Source organism: Sinohyriopsis cumingii, chromosome 2, assembly GCF_028554795.1.
Source record: "Sinohyriopsis cumingii isolate HCF-2022 chromosome 2, ASM2855479v2, whole genome shotgun sequence".
NCBI lineage: Eukaryota > Metazoa > Mollusca > Bivalvia > Unionida > Unionidae > Sinohyriopsis > Sinohyriopsis cumingii.
In genome coordinates, this window is record NC_142962.1 from 105,893,322 (window position 1) to 105,914,328 (window position 21,007).

The window sequence follows — 21,007 nt, forward strand, 5'->3', positions numbered from 1 at the left end:
GTCGACTGGTATGAGGCAAACTGGGAGGAGATGGAGCCCGTGACTGAGGCGAAGAGGAAAGCCCTCCTGGCATACAAGGCTGCACCTAAGCCCCAGAACACTACAAGCCCTCAGGATTGCAAGGAACAATGCCCAGAAGACTGCCCGCCGCAGTGCCAACACCTACTGGCTGAACCTTTGCAACAGTATACAGACGGCTGCTGACACCGGGGATACAAGAGGAATGTATGAGGGTATCAAAAAGGCGACAGGCCCCCCCCCCAGCTACAAGACCGCCCCCCTCATGTCCAAGACGGGCGAAGTCATCACAGACCAGGGGAAACAACTGCAGCGATGGGTTGAGCACTATCTCGAGCTATATGCAACCCAAAACAATGTCACTGGAACTGCCCTGGACGCCATTCCAGACCTGCCTGTTATGGAGGAGCTAGACACACAGCCCACCCTGGAAGAGCTCGGAAAAGCCATCGATTGCCTTGCCTGTGGGAAGGCTCCTGGAAGCGACGGCATTCCGCCTGAAGTCCTCAAGAGCGGAAAACCAGCACTGCTCCAGCCCCTACACACACTCCTCTGCCTTTGCTGGGAACAGGGATACATCCCACAGGACATGCGTGACGCCAACATCGTCACTTTGTACAAAAACAAAGGAGACCGTAGCGACTGCAACAATTATCGGGGCATCTCCCTCCTCAGCATCATTGGAAAGGCTTTCGCCCGTGTTGCCTTGGCGCGCTTGCAGATCCTAGCCTCCCGCGTCTACCCAGAGTCCCAGTGTGGTTTTCGAGCCGGCAGGTCAACTGTAGACATGATCTTCTCACTACGTCAGCTGCAGGAGAAGTGTCGCGAGCAGCAGATGCCCCTCTATATTGCCTTCATAACCTGACGAAGGCGTTTGACCTGGTTAGTCGGAGTGGACTCTTCAGACTCCTGCAGAAGATCGGCTGCCCCCCACGTCTGCTTGCTGTCATCATGTCGTTCCACGAGAACATGCACAGCACAGTGTGCTTCAATGACGCAACATCTGAAGCATTCCCAGTCATCAGCGGAGTCAAATAAGGCTGTGTCCTTGCGCCGACGCTCTTTGCCATCTTCTTCTCCATGCTCCTCCAGGACGCATTTAAGGACTGCAGCGAGGGAGTGTACATCCATACCAGGGCTGACGGCAAGCTGTTCAACATCGCCCGTCTCCGTGCTAAGGCTAAAGTCACAGAGGTACTCATCCGTGAATTGCTCTTCGCCGACGATGCAGCCTTGACATCACACACGGAAGATGGACTGCAGCAGCTGGTATGCCCCCTCTCCCATGCTTGTAAGGAATTTTAACTGACCATCAGTTTGAAGAAAACGAACATACCTCGGGTCTAACATCTCAGAGAGTCTGGAACAACCCCAACCTCACAGAGAAGACCAAACTGTGTGTCTACCAAGCCTGCGTACTCAACTCACTTCTCTACAGCAGCGAAACATGGACCACCTATGCAAGACACGAGAGGAAACTCAACAGCTTCCACCTGAGATGTCTGCGGCGCATTCTGCACATCCAGTGGCAGGACAAAGTACCCAACACAGAGGTTCTAGAACGCGGCAACATGAACAGCATGTTCTCCATTCTCAGCGAGAGGCGCCTTCGCTGGCTTGGCCATGTCAAAAGAATGGACCCAGGTCGCATTCCCAAGGACCTGTTATATGGGGAGTTAGCAGAAGGTGCACGACCAACTGGACGACCACATCTGCGCTACAAAGATGTTTGCAAGAAGGATATGAAGACGGCAAACATCAATGTCAACGACTGGGAGAACTGTGCAAACAACCGTTCCAGCTGGCGCCTAGCTGTCAGACAGGGAGTTCAAAATGCAGAGAAAGAGAGAAGAATAAAACAGGCTGAAAAGAGAGCTAGAAGGAAGGATAGACAAAAGCTTACTTTGGAGCTACGCCATCGTTTCCCGTAGAAGACGGACGGATGCCAATATATATATATATATATATATATATATATATATATATATATATATATATATATATATATATATATATATATATATATATATATATATATATATATATATATTGTTATGTATAATTGATTTAATTATATCTGATTTAACATATATGTATTTCAATTTAATTATTTGTCAGTTTTTAAAAAGTTATTTTCCGTTACATGATATTGTAATGTAAATTTATTCACTAGACATCATACCTTTTTAGAAAATAGTTTGACCTTGACTGTTTATAAGCACCAGGTGTTGATCTAAATCTAGATCTTGACCTTGTTTCAGAATTTGTAGCAACCTTTGTAAACAAGTTCTATTTTATTTTAAAATGATTGGTTGTTTCCGAGGTCATGATGGGACTTTGTCTTTAAGATATAAACAATTTTATTTTTATTTCTTAGAGTAAAATGGTTTTCTTCAAGGTCACATTGGGTAAACATGATCTGTAACAATTACTTGCTTCTATAAACTTCCAGAGGATGATCACGTGACCTTTGTTTACGTTTTAGAAAGAACATTTAACCCATTTTTGGAGAATTAATCTCAGTAGAAGCTGGGCTGTTGAACTGTTAGTTGTATGTTGTGCTATTTGGAGTTATTTCAAATTACTTGGATTCCAAAGAATTCATTGTCTTATTTTTCTGGAAAATACGTGTGCTCATGTAATATTGTGGAACAAGAACAGTTTTTTAAATAAATATTTATTCAGCTATCAGAAACCAGAGTGATAATTTTTATTTCTACAAGGAACTGTAGACTTCAGCACCATGGATTGCAACATATGTCATCGTCTTCCATCTTGGATTCTTCGTCGTGGTTCGAACGTGAAATCAGTACAACATTTTGTTATTAGGACAACTAAAATGTTATTCTCGGATTATGTTTGGATTATTTTTGGATTTGATTCCATAAAATCGTAAGTTAATATTTTTTCTTCATTTTTACAGAATTTTTCCAAGGAAATAAATTATTGTATTTTTTAAACGCTTGTTGTTTTCACTCTTTCTTGTGCTACTGTTTATTCGAGCTTAAACTCCGTCATTACAAGTTGTCAGTTATATATGCAATAAGATCTGTCATCATTTTCATCACTCCAAAGGAAGGGTCCCAACAGTCGCACCTCTTTCAGATGGTCAGGACATGGGAAATCCCTGTACCAAGTGAACTAATTTCCACTCAGCGATTTCAAAGAAATATACACACGACCAGAAGTGACGGTGTAACTATATGCTCTCTTCCCACGCCCTGCTATGCCTAAAGCATACGGAAAATAAATAACCATTGCCATCAAGGACACAGGTGCATGGTACGCATACTTCACTGACTGTCCTTCAGGAGGAAACTTAGCGATAGTTCTATTAATCTATACATACAACAATTATTCAGCCAGTATGATATCACAAACTCTGATACTATCGATTTTGGTCTCCTTCGCTATTATTTGAGCCTCTCTTACAAGATTTCAAGCAAATATTTTCTTCCGGCTGATTATACTGGGTTCAGTACCATGAAAAACAAAAGAAAGAGTTCGATTGTTAAACGAGACAAGCTTTATTAGGAAATTGTAAAAATATAGAAAAGGGGATGAGAAAAGAGAAAATGCTTCAAACCATGTTGCTTAAATCATGGGTTAACACAGGCTGATTACACCCACTCATTTTGTTTCAGTAAATTGCGGAAATTTCGTCGCTTTCCTTGGGTTATGAAGTAAGTGTACTACATATATTTTTCAGATTTGTATAAACATAAATATGTTAATCCAATTACATACATATATTATGCAGAAGGGTGTTCAGTGTCACAAAAATATAACTGTTATGCACTCAACTTTTTTTTTTAATAAATTGTTATTGGTATTTTAAATATTTATTTTGAAGACACTACACTGAAAAATTCTTGCCAACTCTTTTATGAAAGAATTCTTTGCTTCTTCATTTTACGTTTTATAAATTCTCTCAATGAGTGTGAGCTATCTAAAACTCCAGATTGCATGATGATTATAACGTTAACCAAGGCGAACTGATTATGGCCACATTTTAGTCCATAAAAGCATATGTATGTATGTAAGTAAGTAAGTATGTGTGTGTGTGTGGGTGTGTGTGTGTGTGTGTGTGTGTGTGTGTGTGTGTGTGTGTAATGGATGATGTATCTGTGTCTCTGTACGTTTCGAAATAAAGATATTGATACAAATATTAATGTGCTCATGAAGAAAAATAAAATAAGTATTTCGCAGAACCTAGTGTTTTGCCTGCGCCCTAATACTTGTCAGTAGAACCAAGTGTTTTGCCTGCGTCCGTATGCTTCTCATTAGAACCACTTGTTTTGCCTGCGCCCGAATACTTATCAGTAGAACCACGTGTTTTATCTTGCGTCCGTATGCTTGTAAGTAGAATCATATGTTTCTGCCTGCGTCCGTATGCGTGTCAATAGAACCACATGTTTCGACTGCGTCCGTATGCTTGTCAGTAGAATACCTTTATCTGACCTCGATAAATTTTCACACAGAAGTTTCGCATTGTTGACCTCACATACGAACATAAAAATTTTATACCAACAGTAGTATTATTCTAAAATTTAAATTGTATAGGGCAACTAATATTGACGACACGTGAATTTCAAAAACATTAAAGCCAAGCTTCAATATTTTCACCATGGTGCGACTGACTGATGACTGATGACCGATGACCGACGATCCTAAAGTTTCATTTGAATGCAGTAAGTGTGATATGGTAGAGGTATGACTTTCAATAATTAATTTTAGCATTGTTCACAATGAAGGTCAAGGTTTCTGGTTAAGCTGGCGGTACATGAATTTTTTTTTTTTTTGTATATCATGTCATAAATTTTAGACCAAAGGTAAATAATTAATAAAACGTAAATCTGAATACTGGTGTTGATAATTGCAGAACATATGTGACTTTTTGAAGACTATAAAATAAAACTTTAACATTGTTGACGAGGTAAAAAAAGTGACAACTATGTCTCGCCATGCTTATCCACGTGAGTCTAATAAAAAAGACAATTTCTAAGTTTACGACGATGTGACACAAGAGTAAATTAACTTGAGGGTTTGATTGAAATCAGAGAGACAATTTTTAACATGCCAACAACGAAAACTTGGAAGTTAATGGTCTAGCTGTAAGCTTCGTTTTCTTTCAGGCAGTTCCTTCGCCAATAAGATCATTTCTTGGTCATCATTCTTGCAAACTCTATAAAACAAAATGATAATAATGATAATAATAATAATAATAATGATAATAATAATAATAATAATTCATGAAATAGTAAAATATTCAATAAAACATTTATTCATTTAACTGAGTAAGGAATGATACTTTTTGGGCAACGCTATGTTAAAATTATCAGAAAAGTGAATAGTACAAAAGAACGTTAGCGCCAGGTGGACTGATTTATTATGTGGACAGTAACTCAAAATTTGGAGTTATCTCGAAATTTCGAGCTAGCATCTCACAGTTTTGTCTAGCAGTTAGAAATTTCGACTTCGTATCTAGAAATGTTGAGTTGCTAACTCGAAATTAAAAATATACCAACTTCAAAGTTTAAGATATCAGCTAGAAATGTGAAGAAATAAGTCGATATTTGGAAAGGTACTAACTTCGAACTTTCGAGATACTATATCGAAATTTCCAGACACTGTGTCGAAATACAAAGTCGAAATTTCCAAATACTAACTCGAAATTTCCAGATACCAACGAACCGGCGCTCTGCCAAATGAGTCATCGTAGCTTTACAAATGACGTACAAGGCCTGACTTGACATGACAGCGAATCACGGGCAAACAATGTAAATCCATTACAAGGTCATCAAAAAGTGTATGCATGTCGATGTTTCCAGTTTTATGTTGGGGTACTTCCAGCTCTCATTTGCGCAGATTTAGGTTAGTTTAATTGATAGTCTTGGCAAAAAGAAAACTCTTGCTTTTATCGTTTTGATTAATGTACATAAATTGCGTTTTGTCAAATACCGGTATTCGGTCAACGTTGCACTCGGAATCGGCTCAGCGTTGCGCTAAATAAATCGCTATTGCCTGGCTTACGCTTGTATTGCGTAATACATTCGTTGATAGCGACATTTCCACTATTCCACTATAAATGAGTTAACGCTCTTTTTTAAAAAAATGGACGATTATCACTTTTCTATAGGATGAAATGCAATTTACATCCACTAATGTTTTGTCCTTTTTTTCTTGTTTAACACATTACTTGAATTAGCGTTTTGCAGTGATAGCATAAAATGATGAACTTTGTTTTTCTTTCCTTTTTTTAACAAACGTGTGTCAAATCACAAAATATGTCACAATTTCAAACTGCTAAATTATTCTCGTCGGGTGTCTCTACTTCATGGACACAACTGAAAAAAAATGTTTCCTTTTGCCTTTACACTTTCGTTTTCTATTCTTCCATCAAGAAACAGATCAAAATGTATGATCGATTATTGTGGCCAGTGTTTGATTTACAGATTTAGATGTTCGTGACTAATCATCGTTTTGTTGATGTGCAATCACTTAGCTTGATGTTCATTCCAAATCAACCCAGCTTGCTGACTACATTTTTTTAAAAAGCCAAAACATAACAATATGACATGCGTGTCTACATGGCATGTTACGGCATAATAGAAATTGCGAAGTCAGAATATACAGGATAAATAGAAGGAAGAAAAATAATGAACATACAAAAATACTGGACAAACGGAATCGCGAAGCAAGAATATTCAGTTGTGTTCCTGGCACTGAATTCTCAAAGCTTGACCAGCATAGAATCCGAACTCACTGGCAAATACTTTGTGTTTTTTTTTTAAATTACTGTATGGTAATAACTTGTTTTTGTTAGACCAGTCTAAGTAATAGAAGTCTTAATTATCTTAAGGCTTATTAATTTTTCTATACTGCCATTCTCACTTATAAAGAAGCAAAATGTACTCGAATTCATGATGACTTTGAACTTTCATTTTGTGCTCAAAGAGTTTAAAATAACAAGAATAAGAAAGCTGTCATTTGCACAAATGATTTTTTAAGATTATAAATAGTAAATCAAAATTATTTACATCATCTGTTACATATTATAGAAAACTTCTACTGATTTGAATACAGAAATACCGTAGAATTACCCATGATGAGAGAGCCATGGTTTGAAATTCTTATAAAGAGTTTGGTGCAAAACTGACTCCCTAACACTTTCACAGAAGAATTATATTTAAATCAATTTCTAAACAGCAGCTGGAATGGTTCATCCTGGAGTTGATTGTGTATTACTCTTTAAATTATATCCTGTTTTTTTATTCAATTAAATGTATGTTATAGCACACATACTGCTTTCATAAAATGTATACAGTTGTTAGAGGTTGGTGGAAGGGTGCGCCGGCTCTGTCCCTTTCAATCCAGATCCGCTCCTGCAAATGTTTTATTGACCATACCATGTTGAATGTGATTTTATGATAATATAATGTGAATTGTCAGTTCTTACGAATATAAATAAGGATGATATGCATATATGCAATTTGTACATTTTTATCGTTGCATTTGTCTTAGCATATAGTTGTTTAATATTTGTTTACATGGTTTGCACTGCAACTATCTGTATGTCTTTTTCAATACTGTTGGTGATAAAGTTAGCTGAGCTTATGTTAATGTGGTTAAAAACTAACTATAAATATTTTTAGTTGTGATCCAAACATTTCAATATCATGATGCTGATTGAAGAACCGTAATTGCATCCCTAACCTTGACTTGACCAGATTTGTGACCCAGAGATGTCAATAAAACGATGCTAATTGAAGCATCGTAATTGCATCCCTCACCTTGACTTGACCTCAGTTGTGACCCAGACATGTCAATATAACGATGCTAACTGAAGCATCATAAATGCATCCCTCACCTTGACTTGACCAGATTTGTGACCCAGACATGCTAATATAACGATGCTAATTGAAGCATCGTAATTGCATACCTCACCTTGACTTGACCAGATTTGTGACCCAGACATGTAAATATAACGATGCTAATTGAAGCATCGTAATTGCATCCCTCACCTATGTAGTTTACTCGACCATCCCCATCCATGTCGGCCTCTTTTATCATTTCGTCCACCTCTTCATCGGTCAGCTTCTCGCCAAGATTGCCCATTACCTGGCGCAGCTCGGCAGGCGTAATGAAACCATTACCGTCCTTGTCGAACAGATTGAAGGCTTGCCGGAGAGCCTTCTCTTTATCCGTATTCTTAATTCTCCTGGCCATCATCTCCAGAAACTCCTTCCGATCGATCGTGCCATTGCCTGTAATTTTTTTGTTGACGTTGTTAGTTGCATAAATATGTTATGAGTAAAAATAAACTAATTCAACTTAATGTATTCATTAAACGCTGTGTTGGGGTTGGGGTGAAGTGAGGTGTATGCGAGTGAACATGGCTGGTCCAAGACCAAATGCACTTTGGCGAGGTACGTCTTTGTGGTATTTTATTTAACTGTTAAATTGATAGTTGAGTAGATTTCCCGTGACAGACTTACCTGAGCCCAGCGCACCAAAGCGGTAGCCTTTGTTCCCTACCCCTAAATTCCGTTTTGTGCGTGAATAAGTTGAGAGAAGTTTCATGGATTTAAACGACGGTTGATAATATTATTGAGAGTGATAAAGACAAAATCTTAAATATTTGGATCCTGTAAGTCAACAGCTGCTGGAGTATTTCCATACTGACTATGATAATAATAGACTATGGGCAGGACGACAGGGAAACCACTGATTTCAATATATGGACCTCTGTTTCGCAAGTACCGTGAACACAAAGTTACGCAATCTAACGAGGAAAGATGGCAGATACATGTATTTCAAGTTTAACTGTTGTGGATGATTGTGACATGCTACACATTTGCAGATTCCGATAATCAAATGTTTCTTTAAGGACATTGAAGTGTCTGTGGAAAAAACAGCTCCAATTTTTTGCTACCGTAAATATACCTTTTACTGGCTGTGATTCAACGCAAGTTTTCATTCAAATGATAGAATGCAACAAAGAATTTATTTTCGTTGCCTCGTCTCCAGAGCAAATCTTTGTACCTGTTGCTTATTTTGTCTCGCACTTAAAAATCAGTCGATTCATTTAACAGGACGTGTTATTCCATATTTCTTACATATCAGGTACAAAATACATTACATTTATCCTTTTTCGAGACCGATAATTTAATCGTTCGAATAAAAATGAAAGCGTAATGTTTGATTATCACAACAATCTACATGGTGGTTCATAGGTATATTTCCATTTGGTTTTAATATTGTATCATTTTCTTTGATAAACAGCTTTATTGTCTCTTGCTGAACATTGCTAATTTACTTTCGTTTTGTGGTGAACTTTTTAAGTAAACTATATTTTTCTTTTCTTTTAAAGTTTATGTTTTTGTTGTTCTTATAGGCACTGTAACACTCAAGTAAAAGACGAAGCAAATGGAGTAAAGTGTTTTGCCTAAGAATACACCATGGTAGCCAATCAGGGGATTGTAACCCGCATCATTGTGGTTACGAGAAACAATAAATAATATTTACTGTAGAATTAAATTTTCCAATCTTCTTTCAATATATTTGTTATAATATTGGGGCATATACCACTGTTTCTAGCTTGTATATACGAATAGATCTATCTTATCTCTTATCATCGTAGTAAGAGAACAGGATTTTTCTGTTTCTCAAGCAATCTATTCAAAATGTTCTGGGAGAAAAATGTACTAATGGATAACATCGGACTTAATTCAGTACTAAGTGGACACCAACCAAGTTAACGAAGTTACAATTTATGCGCGATAAATTGACTTCTTCGTAATGGGGAAGCATGTATGTACTAGCTTTCCTATATCGAAGTAAATTTTTGAAGTTGGTGTTCACCCCGCCTCCCCCCCCCCCCCCCGCCCATTTGCAAAAATGTAGAGCGAGGTCTGCTATGCCTTTTGTGGCAATGTCGTTGTTCGTTCGGGAGAAGCCATGCTATACCACTACAAAGTTGTTTTTTTCTTCTGTTTCTCTTCTTTAATTTTATCAATGGCTTTTTTCTTTATTAATTACAGATAAGTTTGAGACTGATCATTGTTTGGACTGATTTTTGTTCTGATTCTAACACAAAATGAGCAGTGCAAAAAAGGACAACAGAAGACAAAGGTCGAACAAAAAGAATTAATGCAGACATAGTTTTAAAGTTATGATCAATGGTTTGTTCCTAGATATATTTTACTCCAGACTGCATTAAGAACTATCGATTTGTGTTACACATTTTTTTTATTGTCAAAAATAGAGCATAATCTACTTTGTAGAATAGATAGCTGGCACAAATCAATATATGGGGTCTACTGGAAAGACAAAATTGGCATCAGATGGCGTCATAGTAACGTACTGCACAATCAAAACTGCCAGCTAATTAAATTAATACATTAGTAAAATGCAACAAGAAATACAATAAACACTTTGCTAGATATTAAACGTAACACGTATTGCTGAAATGGTTTGAAACAAAACAGAAACGAAAGAGCACGAGGAAAGTTGCCGGGAGAACTATTTTATCAGGTGATGAATTGTGGAAAATTATACAATACATCATGATTTCTGGTATAGTTAGAGTCTCTTCTACGGAAAGTTTTTTTAAATTATTATTTCGGAACCGAATAGTTTCAGCAACAAGTTCTTATTGCTAATATTTAAAGCTGCTTCTAACGACGCGTGATAATCGATGTTCAACATGTGCTTTTACTCAGAGATTTATTAAAGTAAAACATTCCAGGCATTTAATAGTTGTTTCTAGGTTGTATAGTCGTTTTTATGTTCCATAGTTGATTAGTATGTTGTAAATTCTACCGTTTTACTTTTGTACTCTGGTCTACAACTAATGCTGCTAAGGCAGACTTACGCCGTCAATTCATGGTTTAGGCTTTATACATTCAAGACGGGAAACTCCTTCACGAAGCCGTACCTTCAGTGATGATTGCAAACTTTGTGTACCATGTAAATGATACCAACAAACACCAAACAACTGTATGTAAGGAGTGACTCTAAGACTACCTTTGTATTTCTTTTTGTTCTTTTTGCTCTGCTTTTGGTTCCTCCTCCATTTGTGTCCAAAGTCCTCCTCTATTTCTTTAAACTCTTGAAACATTTAATATTTTTTAAAATTTCCTCAATCTTCTCTAGCTTGTCAAGGAAACTGATTATTTTTATATCTGCAGTACTAATTCCGTTGACATTAGTTTTAACGCCTCTTGCGTTTTTTTATTTTCCTGTCTGATCTAGCAAAGCTTTCTTGTACACGGTTTATCATTTGACGCTTTTGTATATTCTTGTCCATTCCTTCCTCTGCTTGTGTCTCGACCAAGCTTTGCATATGTACAACGTATTCTGTACCACGTTTAATTTATTGAACTCGCTCATCTTGTTCTGAAGTTGGTTTCCTACATGTACAAGATTCCACGTGTCCCTTGTTGAGTAATGGAACTAAGGATATCATTAGGTTTATGAATACTAAATGACTATTTAGGATGGTGAATAAATACTTCAATTGTAGAATCTAAGCCCATATAAATATATTAGTGAAATCGGTCGAGGATACAAAGCTAATTCTTCAACTATGGATAGTCATTGTGCAAAATATTTAAAATGGCTGGAAGAAAGTGTAATTTGGTGAAATTTGAAAACGAATTTAAGACGAAATATTGCTGGATATTAAAGATACATTACATGTACAAAAAGGAACCAATGTCTAAGTGGAATATAATGTCTAAATGAATCAATGTCTCAATGGAATAAAATGTCTAAATGGAATAAAATGTCTAAATGGAATCAATGTCTAAATGGAATAAAATGTTAGGGTACAAAGGATATAAACGAATGCACCTAGAGGAAAAAAGCTAGTACATAGAGAGGAAATAAACGAGTACATAGAGAAAATAAACGAGTACACTCAGAAGAAAGATCAGTAGAATATGAGGATAGAAAAGCGAAAAAACTTAACTCCACATAAAATAACTCTTTCATAACACGGCAGAGTACTAAATCTGAGTCGAGTCAACTCTCGTGATTCGATATTGAAATGGATTTTTTAACCTAATAAATCACCTAGTTTTAATGCTTCAACATAACAAATTTAGGAAAAACAATCATCGACTTTGCCTTGAACCGTTTCATGCCGTATAAATCATCGAGTTCTAGCATTTCAACTTTGAAAGGTTCCGTGTATAATAAATCAGCAAGTTCTAACGCATCCGTACAAAGTTCTAAGGTTTCAACATTTTAAGATTTTATCTCTAATAAACCAATGTGTTTTATCGCTTCATGTACACAGGTAGATCAAGTGCATATGGAATCCCATTATGGATGAACTAGATCAACAGAATAAGAAATTACTTATGATACATCTAAAGATAAGGTACCTAGCCTCTTCTTCTCATTAACAACATCACCATTATCATTATTCATGAGTGGCCCTCATCGTTAACAACATCACCATTATCAATATTCATGAGTGGCCCTCATCATTAACAACATCACCATTATCATTATTCATGAGTGACCCTCATTATTAACAACATCACCATTATCATCATTTAATGATTAATCCTCCTCATGAACAACATCACCATTGTCGTTATTCATGAGTGGTTCTCATCATTAACAACATCACCGTTATTATTATTTAATGATTATTCATCCTCATTAACAAAATCACCATTATCATTAGTCATGAGTGGTTCTCATCATTAACAACATCACCATTATCATTATTCATGAGTGGCCCTCATCATTAACAACATCACCATTATTATTATTTAATGATTAGTCCTCCTAATAAACAACATCACCATTATCTTTATTCATGAGTGGTTCTCATCATTAACAACATCACCATTATTATCATTCATGGGTGGTTCTCATCATTAACAACATCACCATTATTATTATTTAATGTGTAGTCCTCCTAATAAACAATATCACCATTATCTTTATTCATGAGTGGTTCTCATCATTAACAACATCACCATTATCATCATTCATGGGTGGTTCTCATCATTAACAACATCACCATTAATATTATTTAATGTGTAGTCCTCCTAATAAACAACATCACCATTATCTTTATTTAATGATTAGTCCTCCTCGTGAACATCACCATTATGATCATTTATGAGTATGTTCTCCTCTTAAACAACACCACATTATCATTATTAATGAGTGGCCCTCCTCATAAACAACATCACCTTTATCATTATTTATGAGTGGTCCTCCTCTTGAACAACATCACATTATCATTATTCATGAGTGGTCCTCCTCTTGAACAACATCACATTATCATTATTCATGAGTGACCCTTCATCATGAACTTTTTACAGTTTCGTATTTTACATAGGGGTTAGAATTTTAAAGCAAAAGAATTTCCCCGGGTTTCCTCACTGGTTATACTGGATATTTTAAAAAGACATTGTATATCTTAGGTATTGTTCAAATAACATTTAATTCCCTTTATTTTGGTGTATGATTGATGGGTGCAATATGGGTTATAGAGTATATAGGTTAGCCTTACTCCAGATGTGCACCTTTCAAAAAAGTACTAGCTGCACTTGGACATTTTCACTTCCTGAAATTTAGGGGTAAATTATTTTTAAAAAAGAGTGGATAACATTTTTTACATTTAACATATTTGGTAATTCATTCAACCGCATTGGTCGAGCCAAGACTTGAAACCACGCGGCCAGAAGTGAGGTTTAAGTAATCCGTAAAGAGCGAGCGCCTTAGAACAGACCACTACGAAACTCTCTTACGAGCAAAAAGACAGCCTTACGCATGTTTATCGAACAAAATTACATGTTGAATAAAAGAACTGATCGCTAGAAGCACTAGAAGGCAAACAAATATGACGGCTTCTTTAGCAGTGAAGGTTGTATTGTTTAAAATGATTAGGAGAGAAGACGCAGGGTCAGTTCGAGAGATTTAAATTTTTATACTATGAAACAAATTAACAAGATATTGATATACACTTTGATGACATGGGCTACGAAATCATTATATAGTGTAATAAGAGAAAGGTGTCAGAAGTTGGCAGACATACAGAATTATGTATCTGGGAATTAACATTTATCAAACAAAGAATTTTGGGTAATTTTAACGACCAACTCTGACGGATGGAAAACAACCTGTATTAGCATTGAGAATAACGGAAATAAATGCTTTTGTATCTGACAGAGTGATTAGAATAGATCCAATGCACATGTGGATTGTCAAACTATCTATAACATACAAATATATACATTGGTGTGATGTATGTCAAATGAATAGCAGCTCGAACTGTGATATAAAATAACGACGAAGAATACGATTGCAAAAAACAAAGCCATCCAAAAAGGCATGAACTTGAACGTCGTGAGAATTTTAGAACGTGGAGTCATTTATGAGGTAGTGAACTTTCGTTAAGTTGGAATCAGAAGTATGCAACTTTTGACAGACCATGAAGTGACATTTTACGCAAGAGGTGGAGATACTTCCTTGTGTGCCTGAATTATTTGACATAATGAATATGTATTCAATAAGGTCTTAGACATTTTGTAAATGCTTCGAAAAAAATATAGACGCATGAATGTAGTCTCGTTTAACGGTATATCAGCACAATAGTCGCCGTATAGTGACAACAAATGGCAAAGTTTTAATTAAATAAATCTAAAAGCTAGAACACTTTATATATTCTGCTTCGGAATTTAAAAAAAAATGTATAAATTTGTAAACTCCAAATACAAGAGAAAATTTAATGTTGTTGACCAAGCAAATTTCGAGGCATTAATGTTTCCTCTGGCACACGTTGTCCCCATGTTTTGTCATAATCTTCCAAATATGATACCCACTTGGTCATAAAAGGTTTATTGAAACCTACCATAATGAGGGGTCCCCGAGTGGCCGAGTGGTCTAAAGCGCTCACCGTTATGAATCACTGCCATCTCACCTCTGCGTAGGTTTGAGTCTCGGGTTCAGCCATTGTGGGTATGTGAGAAAGATTGCCAGTAGCTTCTCGTGGGTCGGTGGTTCTTTTTGGGGTTTTCCCGGGTTCTTCCTCCACCATTTATACTGGCCGCCATGTATAGTCTATCTTGTGCTGAAAATAGCGTTAAAACCTACAACAACAACAACAACAATAAACCTAATTAGGAGTGTAGCATAACGGGCTCATCAATTGATGCATGCATTCTAGTAAGTTAAATTGTCATAGAGGGATAGAAAATATCACTATTAGCTTAAAGGGGACCAACATGCAAAACTGAAATTCGTGTAAACTTCATATATAATTTGCTATATGTACAAGGTTCATTTTCTGAAAATTTGTACCTTTTATTCTTACTCATTACGACGAAATTTATGAAAAACCAATCATTTCTCCCGATACGTCTTGAATAGAACAACGCGCTTCCCTCCCCCTGTAAAAATAACTGGTGTGACGTCATTTGAGACACTGCGTACACACTGGCATTGTTGATAATGAATTATGGAGAACTCGCCCTGGGAGAACTCATCCCAGGTGTTAGGAGAAGTCGCCCCATGGTGGTCGGAGAAGTCGCCCCAAGGATCATATATACTAATTCTGAGATGTCGCCACGTGGTTGTTAAGGCTTTATTTATTGTTGTTTTTCTTCAACTTAAAAACTTTTTAAATCTATAAAATTTGCAACTTGTCAACTTTTCCATTTGATCAACTCCTCTTCTGTATTTAACGAAAAAGAAGTGGTATCTATCCCTTTTGCTCTGCTCTTCAAATCATTAAATGCATTTTAATTGGAAAAATAGAACAGGTGTAAGCATGATGTGAAATCTGCAGTTTTATACATGAAAGGGCACCAACCTAATAACTAAAGTCATCCTGAGACGACTTTATGGCATGCACCTCTATAACCCGAAATCGACTGAATTCGTGCTGACCGTCAATAATGAAATAACGCACAGAATTCGGATGGTTTCTAAAAGCTATCATGTACTACGCCCATCATTTAGTTTATTTCTTCTTTTTTGTCAGTGTTCGTAATTTTATTATTTCTCAATAAAACTATTTAAAGTTGAACGAGAAGTTTAAAAAATTTTGCACTACAAAATTGCCGATGCACAATAAACATGATTACGTCATTTTATTTTATATAACAATACCATGATCACGAGTACTAACAGGATTTTGTTACTTTAAATGCATATTTGAACTGCTCAAAGTACTTGGGACATAATGAGAAATCCTGGACTAAACTGAATAATATTTCACATGGTCCGAATCAGCTTGGAAGTTTGGAGAATCAGCCAGATATATGGGTTGAATAAGTCAGCGATTTGTACCGAATCAGCCGGGTCCGAGTTTGAGAGCAATTACCACATTAATGAATAACGTTACTATAATAGATTTATCAATCAAGAAAGTTGACAGTAACATTTGTTTTAAAAATTGTATCGTGGTGTGCTGGTGTGTGTAGTTTTAAGAAATCTAACGAGTTTATACACAGACTTTCAATTATAAGTGATTTTTTTGTTTCTTTTATCGACATTACACAAACAAGATGAATGCAGAATGGGAAGATGGGGTTTATTATACACGAGTGGAAAACAGTCTTGAACGTAAGTGTGGAAGAAAAATGCATATTCATCTGATGCAGTTACATACAAAATTAAACGTGCATAATAAATTGATGTTGGAAACATTGAATGAAAAACCGTAAACATTTCTTTAATGTTATTTAATTTGGTAGATAATTTCTACTTTTCAAAGATGGAGAAAAAAAAAAGAGTAAAATGATTGAAAATTGTTCCAGAACTGCTATTATTCACACAATATAGAGCTGCGCATTGAACCATCTTGTTTCTACTTGACACTTCGCTGCACAAACTGAATACAACTCTTATACGTTAATCATCTCAAATGACGTCACATCCTGTTTGTATGGAAGGAAGCTAACAAATTCGGGGCAGGTTCTTTCCGTTTGATCTCGGAATACAGGACAATATTTTGAATGAAATGTTTGTGCAAATACAATAGATGCAAAGAAAAAAATAGTCGGGATAGATTATATACACAAAGTACTAAATATCCTTATATTTACAATAAAATTGTGCAGGTGGGGGGGTTGTCCCCTGTAAGATTAATAAATTTGCCTCGTAGCAAATAATTTATCAAATGACAAGTTCTAAGGAACGTTAAAAATAGACTAAAGGTATAAAAGAAAAATATTCGAGAAAGGAATTTCCTTCTTCATCAGTACCATGATAGTGTCAGTAAGTTTTATGATACAGGATTACCGCTCTTAATTTGAGAGAACAATAACTGATTGCAAAAATGTGCATGGAGGTATTTTGTAATTGTACAGTATCTTGTATAAGGATCCGGCATGCATATTTCAAACGACAGAGGAATTTAATATTGAACTAAATTTCAATGAAAATGAATAATTCCATTAAAACCATGTAAACACGTATGATAGTGCAAGCAAGCAATTACTTGCGTGCTTTTTACAGAAAAACTTGAGGTGTAACATTTGGTAAAAATACATGCTTAACGGTATTTACTTGGATAGAAAGTCCATCTGTGAATAAAATCCTCGAATCATCCCTAAGTGATGATATAACTTATTTAATATCACTGTATGACAAAAATATAATAGCATTGTGTATTGTGACAAAAACAGTGGTATTAGACTGATGGAGTACAATATTGCGAATCGCCGCAAAGAGTAAAAAGAGAGTTAAATAATGTCCTCCATTAACACTGCTGAAATCCAAAGCATTGAATCATCAGTTTTATAGAAAATGAAAGACTTAACGATGTTGTTATATGTTCTGCGTTTACGGGTACGAACCTCGAAAGGCCAACGCTAGCTACGTTGCTCCTTCTGTGTGAGTAGATAACAACGACTAAAGAGCTGATGTTGGAAGACTTAACATTCTCCCTCGGGAAGACGTCTGAAGGATTAGCTACTATAAGAATAATGTACGTGTCGTGTGTCTAGATAACTATAGTGGAAACCGAAATAGGTTAACTTCGTCAATAGAGCCAAAATCGAAGTTAACGTCGACACCATTAAAGAAGCTTACTTCAGCAGCTTTACAGAAGTTAACAGTCAACGACATAATGAAGTTAGTATCGCAGCATGTGAAAACAAGACGGCAAGTCTACAAAAAAAATCCAACATTCACTATTATGCCGACTCTAAGCGTTCTGATGAAGGACACGTTTATAGAAGCCAATGGAATAAGCACTGAGCTCTTACAATAAAAGAAGTGAAAGAAAAGCTCGAACTAACGAAGGTAAGAATTTATGACCTGTGAAACAAAACAGAACAAACAACAGAACGCATTAGTTATTTATTTTCTGTAACTTTTGTATCCGATTGTCCTCTTTGGTATTCTAATATCTTTTGAAACTTGTACAAAATCAATCCAAGAAATTAATATTCTTTCACTTTCTAAAATATGGTCAGGAAAAACGGTTGTGATCCAGCAATTGAAGCTTGTGTGGTACAACATTGCATGCCCAGAAGAGACAAAGAAAATATCACCAAAGTCATTGCATTTTTGTGCGTTTAATGCCATTGCGCGGTGCAAGATACGCTATACATGGCAACCAATTTACTAGTGGACGAAGAAAACCGGGAAAATCCCGGTAAGAACCACCTACCCACGGAAAGCTAATGGCAAGCTGTCTCACATGCCCACATTGCCCAAGTCCGATATTCAAACCCGATCTTACAGAGGTGAGATGGTAGTGATCAGAAAAGGCGAGAGCTTTAGACCATTCTGCCTCCAAGGAAATACCTCCCTGTAAATGTTTGATAAATTGTTTTTTTTTTTTACTACGAGCTTCCTTTATGCGTGTACTCTGATACTGGTTTAGCCAGCCAGGATCAATATTTATATTAAGAAAAGTTTTGTTAACCCGAGTGTTATCCACCGTGTACATTATGTGAAATTACCTCTGAGTCAGTTCGATTGTTATCTGCCGAGTACAGTATTTTTTCTCGTAGATTATTTTATATAAAAAAGTCGGTTATCTGTAAACAAGATAAAACATATTGGTCCAGAAAAATAAATTCTCATATTACGTAGAATTCATTTAGGCAATTAAGCTTTTATCTTTGGTTTCTTGATTTAATGAAGCCGTGTCAATCAGTGCTGAAACTCGGTTAAACGCAACCTAAATATATTAAATCCAATAAACTTTTTTCTGTGAGCTTAATTTGAATTCAAATTGTGGACAGTAAAGTATTTCATTCCATGAGATGCATTCCAAAAATAAAGAAGTTCATTGAGGATTGGTTGGTTGATTGATTGATTGATTGATTGATTAGACAAACATGCATACATACAAAAAGGTCCCTCACATACCATCAATGTCCACTTCACTAATCATGTCCTCAAGCTCGGCATTGGTCGGGTTTTTCCCTAGGGATCTCATTACCTCACCCAGTTCCTTGGTGGTGATCTTGCCATCACCGTCTTTATCAAACATGTTGAAGGCTTCGTTGATCTCTGTTGTATTAAGATAACTATCATAGCTATTTTCTTTAAAAACGATCTCAATGTTTTTACTTTGTTGACGTCATAAAGTTACTTTATTTGAACAAATAAAATAAAAGTCATAGCAGATGGACCGGCTAATTAATGGGGGGGGGGGGAGACGGAGATTAATTGAGAAAACAAATCCGACTCTAAAATAACTTGAAACAGTATTCTTGGTCCGATTTGTAAAAAAAAATGAACCTAATATATTCATTGAAAAACTATACTAATGTTGAAAATAGTCTCGATAACTTACATCTATAGGTTAAAATAAATTTAAAGAAATAACAGCAACGTTTGAATTAAAAGCATGCTGACGATCAGATGAAAGCTTACTTAAAAAGACAGGAGCTACCAGTAAGCACTTGATGGTACACATGACAAGGACAGTAAAACAAAACGATAACACATATATTAGTTGTCCTCTTCATGGTAGGAGACCATTCCAGGATAAAATTAACGATCTAAATAAATTTAAATGTGATGGTCTCTAAAGGGGTTACGTAACTATTTACATATAAAGTCAGTTGTGTATATATATATATGAATTCTTTTGCCAGATGTTTTAATTCTTTTGACATCTAAAATGTCCGAAAATACAAAATTGTAATTGCCGTGTTTCAAACATATCAAATCATCCAAACATTTGGGAACACACTCATTCAGAATTTTAAAAGTCTCTAAAGCCACCGACTTAAGTTGACAATCTTTCTGGTTGGCATTTTTTAGCAAAGTAAGAGTTTATAATGGCCGATATTGTAAATTATCGTACACAAATCTATATTTGTTCTAGTTTAGTAGCATTCATGTCACTGCAGATATGCCAGGCCAAGGGAGTGAAGTGGAAATGGGTAGGATAAACGTATTTCGTCAGTTTGTTGATCTAGGTAGCTTCTGACCAATACGTTTCACGACAGACAGTTCCCTTGAAGCTTTCATGCAGAGATTTCTTTGCGTGTGAATCGACGTTCAGTTGATAGACAAATGTCAGTTAATAGTAATTTAACTATTTCTTAACAGTTTCTGGTTGCGCTGTATGTTAAGTAAAGGCTTCATACTGAACGTACTTTATTCATCAATAGTGCCTGAAACGTTTTAAGGTAGGCTTGCATTTTGTTCGCAGTGAACCAGACAGTGATAACACTGCACTCTGTTCCAAGCGTGTCAATCAAAATATCAAAGTCCGGTGAGAAAGGAATTAATTGTTGTCATCATCATTGTTATGTAAAGATCCCTAATAAAATTATATATATATATATATATATATATATATATATATATATATATATATATATATATATATATATATATATATATATATATATATATATATATATATATATATATATATATAATATGCATCTGAATGTGCTACTTTAAATTTGAGAGATAGCTCAGTAAGAGATCTACTGAGCAATCGTCTGCCATATCAAAAGTATTTACCTTGCAAATTGAAATG

At 35.8% G+C, this 21,007-nt stretch overlaps 1 protein-coding gene across 1 annotated transcript in view; it reads right to left on the bottom strand.

Moving 5' to 3' along the window:
- Positions 1-3,526: 3,526 nt before the first annotated feature.
- Positions 3,527-21,007, bottom strand: part of LOC149805561 (neo-calmodulin-like) — a 36,541-nt gene continuing 19,060 nt past the window's right edge. The window contains exons 3-5 of the mRNA XM_089950166.1: positions 19,375-19,518; positions 8,043-8,285; positions 3,527-5,203 (exon numbers count right to left, since the gene is read on the bottom strand). Coding sequence (XP_089806292.1) covers positions 5,175-5,203; positions 8,043-8,285; positions 19,375-19,518 — 416 coding nt within the window. The 3' untranslated portion in view covers positions 3,527-5,174. The remainder of the gene's footprint in view (positions 5,204-8,042; positions 8,286-19,374; positions 19,519-21,007) is intronic.